The sequence below is a fragment of the Taurulus bubalis genome, assembly GCF_910589615.1.
Source record: "Taurulus bubalis genome assembly, chromosome: 19".
In the NCBI taxonomy this organism is placed as follows: Eukaryota; Metazoa; Chordata; class Actinopteri; order Perciformes; family Cottidae; genus Taurulus; species Taurulus bubalis.
Window position 1 is genome coordinate 15,463,036 of NC_136607.1, and position 22,132 is coordinate 15,485,167.

Here is a 22,132-nt window from a genome sequence, read left to right on the forward strand (position 1 = left end):
CCGTTTATTGAACAGTCTGCTCTCTAAATCTTTTTAATTTTTTTTATAAATGAAGGGGCTGAGTAGAACTCTTGAATTGTTGGTGCTATTTTGTGTTGACAAATTGATGGGATCTCGATGGGAGTCATTGCCATCCATCACATCATTGCTTAAATCAAAAGTAAAAAGTAAATGATAGATTTCAGTCACACTCAGTCACACAATTTTGAAAAACCTTTGGTTGTTATCAGTCAAATCCTTCAATGAGTGCATTTCATTGTCAGTATGACTGTGTTGCATCCTGGTTCGGCGTCATTAATACGATTGTTTACTGTACAGTTTAGTTTCTTGTGTTGCAATCAGTTTTGTGAGTCATTTGTGCCTGCAAGTGTAACTGTCCTTAAAGCCAAAGAGAGATAAGGCTTCCAAATTCAGGAGTGTCTTTGTAACTAAAGTAAACTTCAGCAGCGGGTGACTAAAGGAGGTTTAGCTCAGGGGACACTGGAGAGGATGTGACTCAGCAACACTGCAGTGCACTCTTTGTTGTTAAAAAGGTTTGGGTGGTGCCTTAACTCATGTTAAATTCAAATGCACCTGATTATGTTGGCAATAGTTGTGTCATCTAAACTGTTTACCATTGGTCTGTGAATTTCCATGAAGCCTTAATCAAGATGTAGTAGTATACATAAACCAGCTTGACCTCACCTTCCAGTTTTGCTGACTGTTTCTCCTTGCAGATGATCTTGGCATATTGTAGGAATTCCATCTCATCAGTGTGGCCTGTAAATATGCCTCTAATGCTGAGGTCACATTTACAACAAGAGATTGTGTGGAAAATACCCCTGCAGTTATCAAAGCTTCTGAGATAAAGTTCTAAACATATTAAGGACAAAATGCAAGGCTGAATACTATCTTCCTGTAATATTTAGATGGCATTGTGCTGCAGACATTGTGATTGTCAAGACATCCCTCTTTTTCTAACAGAGGGTAGTTGTGTAGCTATACTGAGTAAATTGTGGCCTCTCGTATGTACAGTTTTAGAATGCTGACTGAAGCTAAAATTTGAAGAGCAGATGTTGGAACCAGCTATTATAGAGTCACTGAGCGATGTAAAGATGTATGTTAACCACAGTGGATTATTACCGGCAACCATTTAAACTTAAATTTGTTAGATAATTTGTAAGGTATCCAGCTCAACTATTGAAAGTAATGGAGAAGTCAATGTTTTTGTTTTGCTGAAGCAGATGAAACGTTTGTTTCTCTCCGTCTGAGCGTACTTAAGAGGGCCGACGTACGATTGACTTGGCAAACCTTTACATGACTTTTCAGACCCACTTCAGACATTGTGAATAGACTCACATTATCAAACACTAAAACAGTTTATTTTTCCATGTGTGTAAACAGTAGCGGTTGGTTCCTTTTTGTTTGTATAAGAATGATTTGTTTGAACAGGCGATGTGTGAATATGTCTGATTTATTACAGGAGTCGCTCCTCGTGCTTTTGTCTCGTAGCATATCTCGAATCAAATATAAATTGTTCCTGTTTGGTCATCGGCCAAGGCCATCTACTGCTCTACATCTGCCAGCCTGTCACTCTAATGTCATGTTTGCTGTGGCATGGAATGCATGGTACACTTCAGTTTATGACAGCCTCTTAGTATAATAGTTCAGAAATGTGATCTGCCCATAATAGCAGCTTATCAGACAGGCAGATAGCATTGTTTAGGGATAAAATGGTGCATACCAAAGTCATGTGAATCTTTTGGTTTCTAGTAGGACAGTCAGTTTCCATTGTTTCTGCTTTTATCTGCAGTTTATTGAACCTGTTGATTAGTATGTTGTCCTTCAAGAAACAAATTAGCTCAGGCTGAGTCATGCATTTCTGCTCAGCTCTTTTATTGCTTCTCCAGAGCAAACGTTTTGTGGTGGATACACCTAGAGACCCAGTCTACTTTTGTGTAAGCTCTTCAAATGGTCACAGAAGTTTTAAACAGGAAACTTATATTTACATAGTAAATTCCAGCTTTTGAAAGCAGATATTTCGTGCCTCAAATCCAGTTCCTCTGTTCGTCTCGCTTCTTCTCTCGGTGTCGGAAGAAAAGAATTTTGCAGCGCTGCTCAAACATTCCTCTGTATATTTATAAAACGCTCTCTAACCATAGCGCAGGCTGTGGCTTTGTAGGAAAAGAGAATTACGCTGTGTAGCCATTCCTTTCTGCTTCTATGCCTCAACAGTTATTTTCTCGCAGGCTAAGAAAGCAACATGTGTTTTTGTTTACTTCAATCATCTTGAGTTTCCATAAACGCTGAAAAACTTAGCTAGAAACATCCACTGTGGTTGGATGTGTCTACAGTTTCTGCACTCAGGCTTTAAATACTTGTACAAATTGAATGCTAGTATCGAGCTTTAAAACACAGTGTTTCACTTGGACTGTGTGTGTGTGTGTGTGTGTGTGTGTGTGTGTGTGAGAGTGAGAGTGAGAGTGAGAGAGAGAGAGAGAGAGAGAGGGAGGCTGGGAATTTAAATAATTGAAGTCGGAAAATGTGTGTTTTTCTTGTTTTTGAACCTGAATGTATCTTAAGTGGCTGAATTGTCCGTCTCCCTCTCCAGACCCTACAGCCATGGGCTTCATCATCTCTCCCTGGTCCCTCCTGCTCATGCCCTCTGGCAACATCTCATTCACGGACGAGTATGTCACCCAGCAGGATTTAAGAGCCTTCACAGCGCCAGAGGTCCTGGGAGGGGCCTCCTTGACTTCCATCTCTGACATAGAGAAGGTATAAACATTTATATAACCCATTGGGTGACAATCCTATATATTGTTTAGTCTACAACTTCTAATGCATCGCTGATGTGAGTTTGATCACCTGTTCCCAGATCTTGTGTTAATACTTTATTCCTTCAACAAAATCCCGGTGATAAACGTTAGTTTAAATCACATAAATGTTGCATTTCATTTCTATGGTTTTAACTTTACATTTATTCCAAGCATTGGAGATTTACAGCCTAGCCCGGGTCTTCTACTGTTGCCCATTGCTCATTGCTCATTTGCACCAGCATTGCTTTCATCCATGTTTGATAACTTGCTACGTTCCTCTCAGGTCTATTTGTCAAATTATAGGTGGTGGTGTGATAGAGCAATTCGGCACACCTCAGAAAATTCAGAACTGAAGTCGTAATCAATTCTACATCCTGCAATACACAACTTCTTTTAAATGCGCACATAACCCCACCCCTTCTATTCGACGCTTCCTCTCCGGTGGAGCTAAAATCTTGCATGACTGGATTCCCGTCTCTGGCACAGCCTCACAGACCTCAACACGATTTTGTGCTGAGTTAGTTTTCCAGCCTGGTCCTGTCTCCCCAGCTGAGTTATTCCAGTGTAGAAAATCTAATCTGCTTCTCTCGTTATCAGAGACTGTGGGTAAATATAAGTCTGCTGCAACTGCCATGATTTTCCATTCACTTTTTCAACATTTGTGGTGGTATTGTTGCTTTTAATGGGCGGCTTTTTAATTTCCACATTTCTTGAGAGCGTGAGTGTGTCTTTAAGTCTGTGCTGTTCCTGAAAGACCTTGAAGGCTGTGTTGCATTCTTTGGCAATCCCTGAATTATTCTTTCCTCTACCAAGCCCAACATTCAGGGGAAGCGATTTCTCTCACAAGCTATGAGTGAAAAGTAATAAGGAGAGGAAGATGGAAAAATGTTTTGGATTTCCTTCCCAACTAAGAATTAGTTCAGCTTTTATTTTACTCTAGCTTTAGTCTATTTGTCTGTCTTTCACGCAGGCTGACTTGTATTAATAAGGTTCAGTGCTTGGTATTATCTGAATGAAACACAACCCTGATGTTCCTCCTAGTTCTTTGTTCTCACTATTGCTTTATGCTCTTGTTTTTGTTCAATGTTTATTTCTTATGAGACCATGATTAAAGGGAGTACAAAAACTGTTAATGAAACTTACGTGATTTTTTTTTCTTCACAGATGCTCATGTACTCTCTGGGGATGACCTTGTTCTGGGGAGCAGACTTTGAGATCCCCCAAAGTCAGGTAAATAGTTACCAAAGATATGTCCTTCCAAATGGAAAGGGGGTCATAAAATAGGAACATGTTTACACTCTGTAATAAAGGCTCATGTTGGTGACCTTACTATTTTTAATTCAGTCATTTTTGCCTTTTGTGTTTACATATAAGACACTTTCTCTCCATAGGGTATGTCAAACAGTGCTAAAGCAACTGGACATTCACTAGGAAACAAGATGCTAGCACATTAGCATTATGTGACAATAAAGTGGTGATACCAGTTGTTTACTGGCACACTTGGCAAGCACATTAAGAGTTGGGATTGTTGATTTCTGAAACAGCCACAACTAAAGTACATTTTTGTCAAGGTTTAAAAGTATCTTTTGTATTCGTAATTTTTCCATCAAGTTACTCAGACACCACCGCTACACTGCGCCCATGCAGGAATCGCATGTCTCCCAAAATACGACTTTTAATCATTCTTGGTGCTGTTAATTCATAGGAGATCAACAGTTCAATCATGCCTCGAAAACACACTGAAAGCAGACATTATATTTCTTTGTTGAACCTTTTAGAAAGAGATCTGTATCTAAATACTTCTTCTGGGAAAGAAAACCTGTAAATGCACTCTGGAATTTGTTCGCATCTGCCAAGACTTCTGGATATGATCTGGCTCTCAATGTGTTCATATCTCAGCCAGGTGTAAAACACAGCGTTCACATTTGTGAGAAAGTACCACCCACAGGTTAGAGACGGCGTGACTCACACTCAAGCTTACCACTCATCCATGAAAGAGGTGCTGAAGTAATGCTAATGGCAGCTGGAAAGTTTGTTACAAACAAAAAAGGGTCAAAAGGCAGCATGTGATTGTTTCAGATGTGTGCAAATAAAGTGTCATGAAACGCTGGCTGTATCGACACTTAATGATCCAACACCTACTTCCATTACAATCATTTGCATAATGTGCAAAAAAATGGCATCAATGTGAGGAGAATACAGATTATCTTATTACATTGCCATGTATTTTATTCAAAACACTCTTCAAATAAAACCAATGTAGCTCGGTAGTATTTAGTATTTCACGAAGTAAAAATCTAACAGTTATTCAGAGAACTCCAAAGAAGTATGATATCTTAGTAATACTGATTAAACTCTGGGAAAAAATATGCACTGACACCAAAATAGCAAATTTTACAATTTTTTTGATTGAGTATTTAACATCACTGAGTGGAAAAAAAATGCAGGCACAGCTTCGGCTGTTAATCTAAAACAGCATGTAGTAGATGGACATTTAAAAGAGGTAATAGGTTTGTGCCATGCTGGCAAGGTTTGCTTCCTTATCTGAACATAATGGAAGTCAACACGATATTACAGATATCAGATTCGGGGGTAAAAATAGAGCTTGTCACCTTATAACACTGCCCCCGTCACTGTTTGTGTGCTAATGGCCTTCCTTCTCTTTGCTGTGCAGCCTATGAAGTTGGGGGAACACCTGAACAGTCTGCTCCTCAACATGTGTGATGATGTTACATTGAGTCGAATGTCGCTGCGCACGGTGCTGGACATCTGCAGCAAACACATAAGAAACTCCAGTTGTGAGCCTCCCTTCTCCTATATCAGAAAACTGGTGCGGTTGGTACTGGGCAGCCTTTCCCAGGTAAACAGTTTTTTTCTTTTTTCCCATGTGGGTCGAATACAACATTCCTGTCTATGTTTTTATTGGCTCACACTTCCTGTATCCTAGTAAAGGGAAAGTTAAAAGTTAACAGGGCTTGTGCTGATATAACATGCTTTCAGGATGGATGACTCAGAGGGAATGACCCTCTAACTTCTGTTTATTTTTTATCCCCCTCCTTGCTCTGCTTTTTTCACGCCCGCTCTTTGTTTTTCTTTCTCTCTTTCTTCCACTCGTCGCCATCTTTCTCTCAGCTGGACGGTCTGCTGACTGATAGAGAGTCTCTTCCGGAACGGAGTAAGGAGATTCGGGAGAGGCTGAGGGGCAAGGGCTTGCCCTCAGGTAAGATGAACCACACACAGACACGCACACGCACACAGAGTTGTATTTGCTTGGTGTGTTGTCCATGGACCATTTTTGTGGTGTAGAAAGAGTTCTTTATTTACGCAGCGATTCAGATTTCTTGGATGCCAGCGCTTCATTATAAAAGGGTCTGGTTTCTATTAGTCTTCAAAAGCACTTCTTGTTTTTGTATTTCTAAATTCTGTGTATTCTTCAGTTGACTGGCACAAAGTATGGCTCAAGAACACCAGATGCTGGATTAGATTGTTTAGATGATGAGAATAGTATTCTTGGTTCAAGAGAGTATATTATGTTCTTCCCTTCTAATGATAAACTGAGGTTATGTCTAGTCGAGGATACTGTTTATGGACTGGACGTTGTCTGTAAATGTACTTTTGTGTGGAGTGAATTAGATGTAAATGCCGTGTCTCTGGTTGTCGTGCTATTCATCACTCGCACCCTCACTTTGTGGAAAAGAATCGAAAGTAGATGAGGAACAACACGCTGCAACCTCGATTCGGATTTAATTCAGGAAAATATGACCAAATCTTCCCAGTGGTTTCTGAGACTCCGGCATTTTTCCAGGCCATGGAAAGGAGAGCGCAGCACAAACATGGCAGTCGTCCCGATTATGTAAGCACGGCATGGCATTGATTACAGATGCATATTTTGGAGTCACCAGTGAAGCTGCTGGTCTGCTGTTTGTATCAGTGCTTTGTTTCCCTGGTAGAGCACCAGCCAGCCCTAGGGAAAGTACATGCAAAAAGTATTCAGTTCTTAAGAGCCTTTCTTCTCAAGGAGCAGCTCCCGCCTTTACGCCAGTAGTTCCAAGTTGAACCGGCTGCCAGGGAAACTCCGTCATTGTCTCTTTTTTTATTTTGGATATTTATAGTCGTCACCGCTTCATTGCTATAGTATATATGACGACTACACCAACATACTAGTATTTGTTTAAAAAGTTGTGGTAACAATTGACTTCATTGAGTTATAAGACATCCTGTTTTTTGTTTTTTTTTAGTCCTCGTGTGCTTCCCTGAGTTCCTGGAAGACAGCCTGTCCGTCTTTGATGTCTTTCCCCCGTTAAGATCAAGCATATGCTTTGTAGATTAAACCACCACGTGCAGAGTTTTTACAGGACTTGACGTCTCCCTCTGTGCAACTCATTTCTGCATCTCTTGCGCTTGTTTTTGCTCCTACTAGTTTGCCTTCTGTTTATCTCTTTTAAAAGAAGAACCGTCACTGGCTGCAGTTTACATTCAGCTTGTCTGGAAAGGCAAACTTAAAAGTTATGGACAGTCAAAGAAAGATAAATGCAGGGCGGCTGTGCCAGAAATTGATCATGATTGTGGTGCCTTATGCTCGATTGTTTGTTTTTAAGTGATGTCTACTGAACAAAACAGAAATATATTTCTGCATATAGACTGTTTTGATTCTATAGTTGGTGCCCCTTAAAGTCGAGAGCAGCACACCACTTTTCTTTATATGCTTTTCTTGTTGTTGTTTACTTTACTATTAATTAGTTTGATTTGATATCATTGGCTGCTACATTGAAGTTAGAATTTAAGGTTAATTTAAGAAGGAATTAAGTTCTTTTAATATGTCACCTGGTTCTAACACATTTTTTCAGGGTTGTAAAGCATAACATACGGCATTGTACAATATATTATATCTCTAGTTAGGACTGAGTTTTTTATATATGTATATCTATCTCTCTCTCTCTCTCTCTCTCTCTCTCTCTCTCTCTCTCTCTCTCTACACACACAACTTCCCAACTCTGGAAGTAGGACTATCCAAGGAGCATGTGAATGCACCATTGTCTCTGCTCTTCAAGTGGCGAATGCCATTCTAGCCTTCATTGCATTCAATTGTTTCCAAATTGTCCCAGTGTCGGTGTGTTTGTTTCCAGCACAGACCTGCAGTTTTTTTAATTCATGCTTGCTGCCTTTCCAAAATGTAGTTAGTCTGCTGCTGGCAAACGTCTGCTGCAGCTGATATTGAGTGCTGTGGGTTTTTGGCAGCCAGTTGTTTTTTTGGCAAAGAAGTCAAATGAGATGTCATGATGTTCCGTTTCATTCCAACATCACGGAGAGCAGTGCGTATATCTTTATTCCTTAACATTCACAGTGCTTGTAAACTGTTCCTCTGTTGACAATGAATTCAGATTTTTTTTTTATAATTTAAACAAAATAAATTATAATGTTTTTTTTTTTTTTTAGGTTTTGTCAACATTCACAAAATAATTATGTGGGACTTAAACCATTTAACCCTCATCCTACCAACATATTTAACATACAAAACTACCGACTGAATCAATAGAATAAATTGTGTGACTGGTATTTTGGGATATTATTTTAAAATAGAAACAGAAGTTAGGATAATTTCTTTCTACATCATATAGGCTTTTAAGAAATGAATGTGAGTGTTCAGGGTTGCATGAAGAGAACAATATGAAGCAATGAAGGTTTGCTAGTACCAGCAAGAACTTAAAGCACCTTTTACCCCTGGTACAGGGGTCACGAGAGACTTGCAGCAGGTCCTCGGTCTGTTGTGGCCAAGCCAAGGTATCGGAGCAAAGGAGAGGGAGTAGACAGTCAACGCTTGAGTTCTGGCAGTGTGAGCTTCTGCTCGCAGTTCATTAAAATGTTTGGTTCTCTCCGTTTCTCAGGGAGGAGTGCCGCCCCCAGGGTTCTGGAGCGCTACAGAGCCAGGAGCCAGGAGCAGACGTCACTTAATCGAGGCCTCAGTCGTTCCATGGGCTCTCTGTCAATCCAGGAACTGTTGAAGGGGGACGAGGGGGCAGTCCTACAGTATTCCCAGTCTGACTATCGGACCAACTCTGAATCCCCCACAGAATTCTACCCCAAACCCCCCTCACTCCAACACCAGCACTCCTATCCCTATCTGCACCCCCTTCACCCCCAGCAAAAGGGCCGGCCCGTGGAACTGGACCGGAGATCTTTACCCTTCCACAGTGTGGACTTGGGCCCCCGTCAGGCAAGGAAGAACTGGGCTTCCTCTGTGGACTTGGCTTGCATTGACCCAGAGGCTCTTCGTTTTGGGGCCTTGGAGGATGCACGGAGGGGCAGCAGTGCCATAAGTACCCACTCCATAGGCAGGCGGAAATCGCCCTTGTGGGCATCCAGGGAGAAGGATTCTCACTTCTCTGAGTTTGGCGGGCTGAAGAGTAGGAAGCCTCATCACCACTCGGCCCTGTCGGTGGGCTCGGGTCTCACCGGCGCCTACGACAGGATAAAGGAGAGACAGAGGAAACTTCAGGTGCTAAGGCAAGCAGTTGATGGTGAGTATACTTTCTTAACATGAAAGTTTCTATTTGAGTCCTCCAGGTTGAATGTAAAGTGTTTGTAATGTGTTTATGTTTGAAGAATTCCATGTGAAATGTACAAAACAAGTCTCTTAAGGCGCCAGTGTGCTTCATCAGATGTGCTTGTCGGATGGTTTTCAAACCTTCGTAGCCAACATCAGAATTATTATTTTTTGGATCTTTCCCGAAATCGACCATCTGAGATTCACGCCAACTTCGCGCTGTCACTGGCCAAGTGTGCGGGGGTAAAACAATTGTCGGGGTTTGTCTATCAAACTTTTTTATTTCTTCACACAACTATTCCTATCATTCTTTCACGAGTAAGACTGAGTGCAAACTATGAATGCCTTCCAGGATAAACTGAAATGTGTGCTGTATTCCTCCTATTTAAACAATATCAAGTCTCCCATATCACCACCGTCTCTACGACGGCCAGCTTTATATCCGTCCCTTGACTGTCCGAAATGAACAATATTTCCCTCACATTGCGGTCGGACAACACGTAGTAGGAACTAGTTATTTTCTTGCATAACCGGATTCTTACAGTAAGGAGCAGTAAGTGGATGATCTTCCTTTTGTCCATTAACAAAACATAGTCCTCATTAATTTTCTTTCAGTATTAGGTGTGTAAAGATTACATTTTACAAACCACACTCGGACGTTTTTTTGCAGCCACGGCTTCGTTCAGATTTTTTGTCTCTGCCTTTTTGTTTTTCTTCATTGCGACAGACTGCAGTCAACAATCACCTGGTCATAAGTAATACAGGATAATGGGATTTTGGAAACAGGTTGGAGCTTGTGCTGTTACTTTGTCAGAAAATGTAGTGGGTGGACTTTAACATTGAATGAAACTACTTGGATGTTATGTGTGATGTGGCCCACAATTACAAACCCAACCGAAGTTGTCAGCTTTAGTCTACTATGGAGGCGATGAATAAAATATTCAGTAAAACAGTCATTCAAGGTCCTAGCTGTGTCCTTAAGATATATAAGAAATGTCAAACTGGGTAGTAAAATGAATTCATTAGGCAATGGAACAGGGTTACAGCTGCTCGGGTGAAAGGCTGCTGGAAGAAAGCCATCAGCTGGGCGGATGTGAGAGGAGAACATGTGACAGCGATGGGATGACGTGAGCAGGCAGACACCCGGACTAGTTACAGGTTGTGTGTCCATCTGTAACTACCATGTGGGATGGGAGCAGCGTGCTGGCTCGAAACAAATACTGTTGGTGGTGGCTGTGCAGCAGTGTTTAGACAGAATGTATGAGTCAGTGGTACAGAGGTTTCCAAATGGCTGATTGTAATTACAGGCCAGCTTAATTCTAGCCCGCTGCTAACTGTCACATATGCAATGTAGCCAAGTCCCTTTTTTATTTTTTATTTTTTTCCAAACACACAGACATAAGCACACATACGTGCAAGGTATTTACGTACTCAAAAAAAACAATCTTCGTTGTAATCACATGCTTAGACCGAGCGCACACACAACACAATTGTTAAACACCTCAGCAGTCAGCCCCAAGAGCTTTACGTTTACCTCGGGAGCTTATTGAATTCTTAGTAAAGTCTCCATCGGCAGAGTTCTATTCAGGGTCACAAGTGGCTATATGGGTCTGCTTGCCATCTGTGGACCGTGGAGGAGCATGGGGGATGCTTGGTTTTGGATCATAAACCCCTGTCTTCTACCTCTCCTTCTCTTTCCTCCTCCAGCTGGTTTCCCATACTCCCCACTCTCCAGCTCCCTCAAACCTTCAGCCTTTGCTGCTTTTCTGGCAGCTATTTTTAATGCTGACCGAGCCACCAACCAGCATTCTTCTCCTCAGCTGTGGCTTTTATCCCCAGCAAGTCCTGCCTTCCTTTCCTTCCCTCCCCTTTTGCTTTTTGCTGATTGTAATCAGAGGCGCTTGGCATTTTCTATTTCATATGACGGTGTGAAGAGAGGAGCAGATCTTGTGTGTGTGTGTGTGTGTGTGTGTGTGTGTGTGTGTGTGTGTGTGTGTGTGTGTGTGTGTGTGTGTGTGTGTGTGTGTGTGTGTGTGTGTGTGTGTTCTGTTAAATTGAGAGGATTATCTATGTGTATTTTTTCTGTCAATAGCTTCCAATTGATATTAAATTATGGTTGATTTTAGACACCATGCTGATGCAAAGGAATGTTAACTCCCATCAAAAATTTACTGAGGTCGACTATAAAGACTGAGCCAAACTATTTTTGTATTCCATCCCAGAGCTGTTTCGCTATAGTATGAATGGGGCCTAATTGAGCGCAGACCATTTGCAGGGCGTTGTGGATAAGTTATTTGGCAGAGACCTCCTTTTCTTTCTTTTGCTCTTACTTTTTTCTGTTCTTTTCTGCAGGAAAGTGATGGCGCAGCAGTGGTCAGTGCTCTCAGGTTTCACCCAGTTACACACTGGTTCTCTGCCCGTCCGTGTGTGTGCATTTGCAAATCATGTTCAACTGAATATGTATTACATGAACATAACTAAACATTGTGTGTGTGTGTGTGTGTGTGTGTGTGTGTGTGTGTGTGTGTGTGTGTGTGTGTGCATGCATGTATGTGTGTGTGCATGGGCATGTTTATACCTGGTCCCCTATGTCTCACCCCCTCCTTTTGGTGCCAAGGTGCTTCAGTCAGTAGGAAACGTTCTTTGCGGACTGAGAGGCTGGAATTGAAGTCATGCGTAGCGGATGAGGGAATTCCAAACATTATTGGACTTTTCCGGCACTCGGCGGCGGGTCATGTGGCTTTGGACCAGACTGGGTCCAGCTTGGACAACAATACAGAAAACGTCTGTCTCAGGGGACGGGGAGGTGTTCAGCGAAAGCAAACCAAACCGCACATTTTTCATTGAAAGTGTTGCGGCAAGAACAATTATAGTATTTTTCAGGCGTTTATTAAAAAAACGTTTGACCATTAGCTTTATTTATGATCTATTTTAATCAAATGCCTGACTCATTTCCTCTTCACATTATGCATAATGTCTAAAACAAGCACTATAAAGGTTCACAAGCTGAATAGAAATGTTATGAATAGACATATTTTCCATTGGGTTGCCTTTTTTTTTCACAACATGCACTTGAACGTTTTTCTGTGTTTTTCTTCTGAGTCATGTTAACTTGGTGGGGGAAACTTGAGGGTTTCTGTAAGCTATTATCCATTTTAGTCTATGCTTTAAAGGAAATTCTGTCTTTCTCTGTGGGACCACCAGACTTTGAATAACCTCAGTCTGAGTTTGTGTCTCTTCACAGCTTGAACACCCCAAAAAGCCATAGCCGACAGAAGCTGTTTGTGTACTCACACCATGCAGAAGTGTCTGTTCTGCAAGGAATCAACGAGAGGGGAAAGAGGAACAGGGATGTGGGAGAGGAAATGAGAGGATAAGATGAAGGAAGTAGAGAGAAGACAGGAGATAAATGCAGGTTGCATTAAGTTTTCCCAGGAAATGATGCTCTTCCAGTTAAAAATGTGTATGATCCCTGACATGGAGAAAAAGACATGATCAAGCCGAGAGAGCATGATAGGAGTCAGCTGGAGCTTTAAACTATGAATGGATCCCTCTTCACTCATTAAGCCTCACATTAAGGATTTAATTACTACTAAAAAATGTGGACAGTGACTAAAATCATCCTCTTCTACTTTCTTTCATTGTCCTTCTGTGAATTTATGTGTGCAATTTATGTGTGCATGCTTGCTACTTACCGACTGTACTCCTTTTTAGGTGGGAGTGGAATATATATTAATATATATCCTGCAAAAGAAACCCTAGCAATCATTGAGAAGTAGCACTTAGCCCTTATCTAACCGCTCTGCCTCCCCGCTCACTTAGCCAAACATTCACATTGCCTTCAAGGTATCGCTGTTCATCTCTCTAATGAGCCGTGACGCTCTCTTTCCCCTCGTTGCTTTGAGGGGCACTGGGTGTTTTTTGCACATGATGAAATGTTGATCCCATGTTTATTTGGGATTTCTCTAAATATGCTCATTCACTCTCGGGTTAATTATAATATTATTATTGACTGACACTTGTGGCTTGACCAGAAGCCTTTGTACACATATTTAAATTAAGCTCACAGGAGTTACATTTATGGCTCTTTTGCACCCAATATGCAACATAATAAAATGCAATATAATTACCCCTGCACTATATTATACAAGGTAGGCTGGGTACTTGTATTTCAGCTGTGTTTATACCAGGATATGTACTTATAAGTACAAATTACACCCTCAAAAATGTATTACTTTTGGATTAAAACAACACTCAGACAGCCTACCTCAAATATAACTTTTTTGCTTTATTGCATATTTAATTATATTTGCCACATCTAGAACACTCACCTTCCTTTAACTGTAGATTATTTTTAATGGTCAGGTTAATGTTTTTTTGTTGAGTTTTGTAATGGATAGTGAATTCATTAAATGTCACTGGGTATTTTTTCCTGTTTTGTTGTCTTTTAATCATCTGTAATAGTTTTGCAAAAATAAGTAGCACATAATAACTAAATTGACCAATATTTATCCTGTTTATATTTCCCTTTCCTGCCAAACTGTAATTACATTCTCCAAATTAATTAATGACTGAAATAGCAACATAGCGGACTGTGTAGAACAGGTGGCTGTGCACGTATTTGGGTATCTGTGCATGTATATGTGGCAAAGTAGGGGCAAATTGGGTGTTTTTTTAACTTGAATTGGTAAAAAGACAGAAGACACTGTTCCTCTGTGTACCTCTTTCATGCAGATGTGTTCTCTCATGACTCACTAGGCAGCGGAAGATGGAAATCTATTTTGACCACTCCTTTTCTTTCATAGCAAGATTAAAGTTGCTGCTGGACCACAATGCTTTATAGTTATGGAGTCTATGTAAGGCACACATCATCACAAAGAGATGTTTTACTGTGAAACTCTTCTGAACTAAGCTGCCTGAGCAATGACAAGAATGCCATTCGTTCCAGTAGCTGATACCGTAGAGCAGGACTTTCAAGTTCTATGTACTATAAGCAGAGACACATGACACATTACATCAGAATCCTGTGTGAACATTTTGATGGTGTTTTTCTGCTTTGCTACAGATCAAGCACGTAAATGATTGTGGTGAGCTGGTCTGTACTTGCTTTGGTTCACCCACTCAAGCAAGACAAAAGATTATGCCCTCAACAAAAAGCTCTCTGACCTGACAGGAGACATGCATGGATACACTTGTGCTGAAGATGCTTTTCAGTGTAGTTCCATATGCCTTTCATAAGGAGTGTTTACCAACAGCATGACTAATACCTGCTTTGTGTGTCTTAGTCTAAGGGTTGCTATCAGTCTCAGCAGGATTTGGAGAGAGTTCTGTTAAAAGAAAAATGTCAATTGTTTGTACACTAAGTCTTATAAAACCTAAAAGTGAACAGCTTCCATTTAACATCGTCCCAAAACAAAACCAATCCATGTAACCATTTTTAAGTTGTCTCATATGCATGAGGTTTATTTTTGATCACTTTCATCATCCGGCAGTCATCCTCTTATGTTAGTGCCTGGTTCATATTATATTATTTTTTTAAAAGATGGGCTTATGGTGTTTCTCTTCCCAGACCCAGTTAACAACCAACAGAGGTACCACAGTGATTACAGTTCATCCAGTGAAAGCCCCTCAGTGACCTCCTCTGATCTAGACTACAGACAAGGTAAAATATATATAATAAAATAAATATAGTAGTTACTTTACACACAGTTTTATATTGTGGTTTCAGATGTGCTTTTGTTTTTAAAAGATGTGGCAGTACTTGACTCTGTATATTTTAGTACCATTTATACAATGGTGGTATTTGTACACAATTTCAACTCTGAACAACAGACATCCTATTTGTTTTGCTAATTTGGCCTTGAATTCTGTAACCGCCCTCCTTGAACACATGCAGGTACATTTTTGCATGATTGTGCACACGTGAAAACAAAAGTGTACTCCTTTTATTTATTCATATATGTATACGTGTGTATGTATATACAGTATATGTATACATTTGTATGTGTGTGTATACATATATGTGCACCACTAATACTGCCATGTCTCTTTCAGCTAAGAAACCAGGCGAGGTCAGGAGGTTTGGCTCCCAGTTGGCGCTTTCCTCTGAACATGAAGCTCTGTCGCTGACGAGTCACAACACACACAGGCACAGGTAACGCACACATTTCTACACAGGGGGGCAATTTAACAAACAAGGTACCAGTGTTGTTTATTCCCTTCAGCAGACAAACTACAACTACCAGTGAAATGGACAGTTCACCCCAAAATCAAAAAATTCATATTTTTGCTTTTACCTGTTGTCAGTATGGGAAATGCCCGGTGGCAATCGGGGGAGGGGTTCCGTCTCGGCGGACATGCTCCCTGCTCTCACCCGACACACAGACCGTGGCTCAAATTTTTCTCATTGCCTTCCAAGAAGAGGAGAGACAATGTCCTGCTTTCATCTAGGTTCTCACAAAAGGCACTTTATCACATCTTTCTAAAGGGGGTCTGTGATCAAAGTGCCAAAAAGATGTCTCTCACCAGAAAGCATGACCCAATCACTCAAAGACATTTCACAGAATTTGCTGTGAGCAGATTCATGTTGGAACTATAGAGTCGAGTCGGCAGACAACAAAACTAGGCAACTCATCAAAACTATCTACGTTTGATAAATAGCACAGTTAAGAGGCAAAAGATTTATTTTAGATTTTGGGGTGAACTGTCCCTTTTTTAAATTATCCATATGGAAATGGACCCCTTCATGGATGTTAGAGACCCCAGCAGCATCTCTTATCCTATTCGTCCTCATTCTGCCTCTCAGGTGTGAGCTCATTTCCAAGACAGTTTCTTTTTGCAAATTCTAGTGTTTTATCACTGCATTTGAACCAGGGGTGCTTTATAGGACTTGAAAACGAGCAGGAATGAATGTGAATTTTACCATCTGCTCCACTGCATAGAAGTGTGTGTATATCTTGAATCAAATGTGTTTATACGCATTTGTTCACCCCACAGAACAGGGAAGCCAGTGATGATGAAGCTGCCGTGTTCGGTCCTCTGTGCCGCACACAGCTGGTGTGGCATAGCAGGCTCAATCCCCATGCTTCGCTAGTGAGGTCATCTAATGTGACATCCACATTCAACAATCACTATCTCTCTAATCTCAGGCATTACAGAGAACTGCTGCCTGCTGTTGCTTTGCCCGCGAACAGAAAACCCCATGTTTTCACTCTGTCCCAGAGAACAGAGCTCTTGTTTTCCCCTGAGACTAAAAGACGACTAGTATTTGGTGTCCTTTTGTGTTGACGGACGTCTGTTGACTGATCATGTTGCTATTTCCGTCTATTTATTTTATGGGGAAAGAAAAAGAAGAAGTAAATAAAAAAATCATACATTAAGCAACAGCTTTCTGTCTATCTGTTCTGACACCAACCCTCCTCTTTCTTCTCTTCTCCCTGAAGGCTGTATGAGGGGGCAGCTGATGAAGGCCTGGTTGGAGCAGAGCTGCTTCTCCAGAGGCAGGAGGAGGAGGTGCAGCGGCTCCAGGCCCACCTGGCCAGCAGACTGTCCAGGGCCAACCTCTACCCCACAGATGACCCCCTGGCTCCACATCGCACCTCCATGCTCGACCTTCGAGACCCCCACTTCACTTCTTCTGTACCACTTCGCAAACCCAAGGTTTTTGCTCTTTGTGGCTTAACAAACTCCAGGATATTTAAATGATGATCTGTGTTTATTGCTTAATATGTCAACTTTGAAGATCACTTTAGGCATTTGGGTCTTATATTACAAATGACACAGCCAACTCCTGAAAATAGTTAAAAGACATCATTTCAACTATGGCAACTCCCTTCATCCATCGTTTGAAGCTTGTTTATCTTGCAATATTTTATGATGGATGTACAATTTTATATCAAATGAGCTCATTGGCAACTCGGCTGTTGACGTTGTTGCTCAGTTAATGTTCTGTATCAGCATATTGCCTGACTGAAAAAACATAATTGATGTCAGCCGGTGGGATTTATCCCACCTACTTTAACAAACTGTGTTCAGATGGTGAACATGGCAACAAATCTGCTGATGTTCGCAGTTAACCTTAAATACTGTTGATCGTCAGTCATCACATTATTCATGAACAGAATAGCTATTAAAAACAGGCTTGAACCTGCAGTGTGAGTCTTTGTGTAGATGGGAAGTGTTTGGTTTTATGTGTCACAGATGTTTTTCTATCGTAATTCAGCGATGACAAATGCGCACGTTGAACAATCAGTTGTCATAATGGCAAAAGAATATGTATGTAAAGAAGGCTCAGGTTGAAAATTATCTTTTAACATCTTGTAAGAACTAACCGTTCTCTCAATGACAATTCCTTTTTATCTTGACCCCGATGACAGAACTTCCATGGGCCTGAGTTTGTGAAGATGGCCAGTGAGCCCTGTGTTGCCTTATCTGTTCCCTCTTCAATAATGGTGAGGATGTACCTTTAATGCCACCTTTTTTAAGCCGATGTTGACAGAGAAACTGCTTTATAGCTCATTTGCAATTCTCTAATCCTTCCCTCTTTCTCTGCACACAAGAAGCGTGGCAAGGTGGAGGAAGTGCAGAGGAAGGTGGGTGTGGTGCTGCTGAATGGCCAAAAGCTGGAGCTGAGCTGTGACATCAAGGCAGTTTGTAAAGACGTTCTTGATATGGTGGTTGCCCACATAGGGCTGGTGGAGCACCATCTCTTCGGCCTAGCATACCTCAGAGGTAGCGTATGTCGCTCCTGTGTATGTCTGTGTTAGAGTTGCATGTTTGCATGTTTTTGTGAAGAATCAGTCTTCTAAATTGTGTGCACTTGTGTGGTTATGTAGTTACAGTACCATGGTTGTTATTAGTTAACAAGTGTTTGCTCCAATACTGATCCACCTTGACCTTTTTTAAAACCATCTTTCTCCCTTAAGAATACATTCCAGGAATCTAGTGTTGCTAATGGAAGACCCTTGAAATTGCACATTTATTATAGAGAACATTTTCCCCTCTTAAATGCAAAGTATAAAACTGTGAGAGCCCATCTGAAGCATATAAGATGTGGTTTGACTAGTTTTTGGCGCAGAGGTTCACAATATTTCAATGTTAATACATTTTTCACACCTGATGTCTCCTTGAAGATGCAAAATGTTGTTGCAAGCGGACAGTGCTGATTCATTTCCTCTCACCTCTTTAATAATCACACACAGATGATGAGTTTTTCTTCGTTGAGCCTGATGCCAAACTTTCCAAAGTGGCCCCAGAGGGATGGAAGGAGGATCCTAAGAAGAAGAAATCTGATGTGCCTTTTAATCTTTTCTTACGCATCAAGTTCTTCATTGATGACGTCAACCTCATACAGTGAGTGTGTGTATATATGTTTGTAGGTGAAGCCTAAAGTGACACTAAAGTTTCATTATTACATAGCAATAGACCCATGTTGTAGCATATCATGTTTAAATATCCAAAACTGTCTTTTGTGTTTTTCCCTGTGTGTGACAGGCACGCTATGACCAAACATCAGTGCTACTTACAGCTGAGGAAGGATATCTTGGAGGAGAGGATGCGCTGTGACACGGACAATGTCATGCTGTTGGCTTCACTGGCACTGCAGGCTGAATTTAGTGACTACCAACCTGAGGTACCAAATCTCTTTATTACACATAAGTGTTATCAGTCAGCTAACAACACTTAAACTACTGGTTTCAACTGAATTGTGAAATGATGTAATCGTCATGTAGAAGTTTTATTATTGTTATTGTTATTATATATTAGAAAGTATTGCTGAATATAGAGGTAAAGATCTCTTTTGTAAAACGTTTAACAAACAAAGATTTCTGAAGTCAAACATCAGTCTCATAACTCTTAAGCGTTTGGGGGGCTTTTTCATTTTGACATTTCCAATAATTTTGGCTGTGTTAATGCACATGGCATAGGTTGGCACGGGTTCAAGTTGTTTTTCCAAATTTTGGAGGTCTTCAACTCTTATAATAAGTCTGTGTAAACTGTGCAGCCAAAATATAGACAATCAGAACCTTCAAGACAAACATGGCCCCATTTAAAAACCCACAATTTCTGATCCCACGGCTATTACAGCATAATATAATGCATTCTAACATGTCAGACATTCAATCTAGACCCGTGGTCTTTTTACAATTTTTCCCTGAAATTGAGTTATTTCACATGTTTGTCGTTTGTGGGAAATGCATACTATTTTCCTTACTCCTCGTATTATGGAGCACTACAGTGTTTGATGCAATTCATAACAATCAATGTTGTTGCTGATCATTGACATATCCAAGACTGGGAAAAAAAAATCCTGAGCATTTAGTATACAGAAAATTATTCAATTTGGATGTTTGTTTTGTTTTCATAATAACAACTTTGGCATTATGCAAACAAACTGGCTTTTGAAGGATAACAATTCAGAAACGTAATATTTGATCATTATGGTCAGGAATTAATTTGTTTAAAAGATTTTACTCTGTGAAAGTGGAAAATAATATATATCATTCTACTGCATTTTTTTTTAAGCACATGGCAACTTTTTTAAATTGCATGAAATGACACATGGAACAATAATGCTTTTAATCTCTGTGCCTCAGCTCCATGGGAAGACCTACTTCCGACTGGAGCACTACGTCCCGGTGTCTGTCCTGGATAAAGTGGACCAGACGACCATCAAGGAGGAGCTGCCGAAACTTCACAGCACCTACTATGGAGTATCTGACTCTGAAGCAGAGTTGGAGTTTCTCAAGGTCAGCGAGACCATAGTATATAGGAATCATGGTTTCTGAAAGATGAACCAAAATATTTTCAGTTATTGCTACACAAGTGTTTATTTTGTAATAAACTCAGTGAACATTTTGTATGCACACAATGTCAGGTGTTCCAAGAAAAACTTTGACCAAGGAAGTAAAACATTTGAGTTTAACAACAAACAAAACTGTGTAATCAGATAAACATGTTGGCTAACTGACTCAATAAAAGACCTTTTGTCTGCGTGATAAGTTCCAGTACTCAAAACGCGTTCACATTCCTTCCCCCTGTCTCAGTACCGTGTATTTTTTGTGACTTTATATTCTCTCTCTATATTGATTGTCTTAAAGGTGAGTCAGAGGCTGACAGAGTACGGTGTCCATTTCCATCGGGTGCTTCCTGAGAAGCGGTCCCAGACGGGCATCATGCTGGGTGTGTACGCCAAGGGGGTGCACATCTTCGAGGTGCTTAACGGAAATCGTACCCCGGTGCTAAGGTTCCCCTGGAGGGAGACGAAAAAGATTTCCTTTATAGTATGTATTTGTCTTATTATCACAAATAAAACGATGTGTTCCCTCTAGTCCACTTTCACTGAAATGTTGACCTTGTCACCCTGAAGAAAAAGAAGATTTGCCTCCAGAACACATCAGACGGGATTAAGCACCTGTTTCAGACGGACAGCAATAAGACCTGTCAGTATCTGCTACAGCTCTGCTCGGATCAGCACAAGTTCCACCTCCAGATGAAGGCCCGCCAGAACAACCAGGAGCTTCAAGACCTAGGTAAGAGAGAAGGGAGCATCCATGCAAGTGCGTAAAGGTCACATGACATGGCCTCAGGCTTAGACAGATGATTTGTTTAGCCAGGGAGAAGTTGCACATTATCACTGCCCACTCATTTTCGTCTCTTAACGTTTTGTTTCAATGAATTATAGAACAGCTTTGCCTTTATCACGCCCCAATACTCCCACCAGATTGTTGACATAAAGCCATAACTATGTTAATAAGTTGACTGCAAAGAAGACTGACCTTTCCATCAGTTATGACGATTATGATGGATAACTCCAGAGAAAAAACATAATGTGCTGAGGACAGTACCTGCTTTTTCTGTTGTGACAATAATTACTTCAGACTTCACAGTAAATGACACAGATCAGCACTTTTGCTTATTGGGGCTTCTCTGCTTTATTTTTTTATTTTTATACTTTTCCCTTTTCTGTTTCGCATGTCTTTTCTGGTAACCAGAGAACAGCCCCTTGAGCAGTTTCCAGTATTCCCTTGACCCTCGGAGTGGAGACACATTGGGGGGAACCGTAAGCTCCAGCAGCCTGGCCCCCAGCTTATCAACGCGCTCCAACCCAGACCACCTCAAGAGGATCTCCTACTCAGAGGTGGCCCTCCACAAAGCACCATCTGGCACAATATTGGTCCAAGATGAGCTTCACTTTCCAGGTTTCAATCCAGTGGCCTCAACGGCGCTTTCCAATCCGCGGATAATGAGCCGCTCCCACCACAACCTCGGCCAGATGCCAGAGTCTCCAGAGCACCGGCCGGCAGAGTCATATCGTGGACAGTCGCACATCAGACTGAGTCAGCCACCGCCCGGCCAAGTGGCCTCTTACTTCCAGCAACACCAGCGAGCCAGCTCAGACACAGACTCCCTCTTGCCCCAACAGGACAAGTGAGTTTAAATACGTGAAAATGTTAATAAGCAAAAGCCTAAAGACACTAGTACGTGAGAGAGTAGTTCAGAATAAAATTATATGGATTTTATAAATGCTGACGTTATTTCTTTGGTATTTCATTACTTTACCTCTCATCAAACTTTGCGGGAACTAGAATATGTTATGCTTGTTATGCCTTTAATTTGTCCTTAAAATCATATTTCATGCCCTGTTAAGGAAATGTGATCTTGTGTTTATTAGTTGGCCCTCTGTAAAGTATTTAGTGCCAGAGCCTCCAAGATCACTTCAGGACAGGCTATGGTTTCTAAGTGAGGACTTACTGGGATTAAAGCTCTGCCGAACGCCACAGAGACACAG

At 41.1% G+C, this 22,132-nt stretch overlaps 1 protein-coding gene across 1 annotated transcript in view; it reads left to right on the top strand.

Annotated features, from left to right (window-relative positions):
* ptpn13 (protein tyrosine phosphatase non-receptor type 13) overlaps nucleotides 1-22,132 on the top strand; it is a gene marked incomplete at its 5' end in the record, with an annotated part of 35,247 nt that overhangs the window by 228 nt on the left and 12,887 nt on the right. Inside the window, 16 exons of the mRNA XM_079235344.1 lie at nucleotides 2,591-2,757; nucleotides 3,963-4,028; nucleotides 5,473-5,658; nucleotides 5,931-6,018; nucleotides 8,684-9,316; nucleotides 14,912-15,004; nucleotides 15,397-15,496; nucleotides 16,785-17,001; nucleotides 17,718-17,792; nucleotides 17,901-18,072; nucleotides 18,543-18,693; nucleotides 18,835-18,973; nucleotides 19,938-20,090; nucleotides 20,442-20,624; nucleotides 20,711-20,873; nucleotides 21,336-21,771. Coding sequence (XP_079091470.1) covers nucleotides 2,591-2,757; nucleotides 3,963-4,028; nucleotides 5,473-5,658; nucleotides 5,931-6,018; nucleotides 8,684-9,316; nucleotides 14,912-15,004; nucleotides 15,397-15,496; nucleotides 16,785-17,001; nucleotides 17,718-17,792; nucleotides 17,901-18,072; nucleotides 18,543-18,693; nucleotides 18,835-18,973; nucleotides 19,938-20,090; nucleotides 20,442-20,624; nucleotides 20,711-20,873; nucleotides 21,336-21,771 — 3,022 coding nt within the window. The remainder of the gene's footprint in view (nucleotides 1-2,590; nucleotides 2,758-3,962; nucleotides 4,029-5,472; nucleotides 5,659-5,930; nucleotides 6,019-8,683; nucleotides 9,317-14,911; nucleotides 15,005-15,396; nucleotides 15,497-16,784; nucleotides 17,002-17,717; nucleotides 17,793-17,900; nucleotides 18,073-18,542; nucleotides 18,694-18,834; nucleotides 18,974-19,937; nucleotides 20,091-20,441; nucleotides 20,625-20,710; nucleotides 20,874-21,335; nucleotides 21,772-22,132) is intronic.